The following is a 1412-nucleotide window of genomic DNA, read 5'->3' on the forward strand; positions in this document are numbered from 1 at the left end:
AGTGAACAAGCTTTAAGATGATACCAATAACTCTACATGCCCAAAAATTGACGAGAGCCTGATTCCACCACGCTGCCTCACAATGGAATAACGATTAGAGCTGTGCTGATAATACATTTGCTGGCAGTAACTAAAGACAGGTTGAATGATGAATATTATTAATTATGAAAAAACAACAACGTTCAATGCCAGATCTGAGACAGACATCGGCGATCATGATTTTCCATTCATTTCTTTGCTTGGATGCTCTCAGAAAAGCCACGTTCAAGCACCATAAACGGTAAAAACGGTCTTCTTCAGGATTTGGCTGTCTCTGCTTTACAAACTATGTTTCTCGCTAAAAAAAACCTTATTCCTCATCTCTGTAAGCATTGAGGCCAAATTGGCAATTAGAAGGTACTTCTTTTCCTGTACTCATCTTCAAAGAAACATCAAGACAAGTATTTTAACTGTAAGCAAACATTTAACAAGTAAAACGCTTTAAGAAAAGGTTTGATTTAATTTGTCTTTATTGAAAACGTCTTAAAATGCTTCATAAAAACAAGTAAACTTCAAAACGAATATAATTGGTATACTTGAACTAGATACATATCTCATCTCTGAATCTTTTTGTCTCTTTGTTTATTTTCTTTCTCCCCGCACCCCCCCCTCTCTCTCTCCTTTCTCCTTTCTCCTTACTCCCGTCTCTCTCTCTCTCTCTCTCTCTCTCTCTCTCTCTCTCTCTCTCTCTCTTTCTCTCTCTTTGATCATCTTTCGTTCCTTCTCACGCTCTCTACCTCTCTCTCTCTTTCCCATTCTCACTCTCATACCTCTCTCGCTCAATCTCTCTTTCTCTCGCTCTCTCTCTCTCTCTGTGTCTCTCTGACCGTCTGTCTCTCTTCTTTCTCACTCTCTCTCTCTCTCGTTCGTTTTCTCTCTCTCTCTCCCGTCTCCCCTCACTTTCTCCCCTCTCTCTCTCCTCTCCCCCTCTCTCCTTCTCTCCCTTCCTCCCTGTCTCTTCCCCCTCACTCACTTTCAGTTTCATTATTCTGATTTCTTCGCGGAGTCAGACGACAGAGGTGCCGCATTATTTATGACGATGACATCATCATTATTGGTGGCGTTTCCTCCCGTGTGGGAGATGACTTCGGATTCTTTGATGTCATCAAAGTATGCTGTCTTGTCACCATTAGGCATGAGCGCATCTGTGACGTCATCAAAGTATGTTGTCTTGTCACCGTTAGGCATGAGCGCATCTGTGACGTCATCAAAGTATGTTGTCTTGTCACCGTTAGGCATGAGCGCATCTGTGACGTCATCACCAGGGGGAGGCTGAACCTCAATGTCCATCATCATGATGTTTTTCTTTTCTTGAGGGTCTGGGAATCGCGCCTGAGATTTTGTTTTGTTTTTGTTTTTGTTGTTTGTTGGGG

At 42.3% G+C, this 1412-nt stretch overlaps 1 protein-coding gene across 1 annotated transcript in view; it reads right to left on the reverse strand.

Annotated features, from left to right (window-relative positions):
- Positions 1 to 892: 892 nt before the first annotated feature.
- Positions 893 to 1412, reverse strand: part of LOC106013411 — a gene marked incomplete at its 5' end in the record, with an annotated part of 2085 nt that continues 1565 nt past the window's right edge. The window contains 1 exon segment of the mRNA XM_013089084.1: positions 893 to 1371. Coding sequence (XP_012944538.1) covers positions 1024 to 1371 — 348 coding nt within the window.

The sequence above is a fragment of the Aplysia californica genome, unplaced genomic scaffold (genome assembly GCF_000002075.1).
Source record: "Aplysia californica isolate F4 #8 unplaced genomic scaffold, AplCal3.0 scaffold00870, whole genome shotgun sequence".
Classification (NCBI taxonomy): Eukaryota; Metazoa; Mollusca; class Gastropoda; order Aplysiida; family Aplysiidae; genus Aplysia; species Aplysia californica.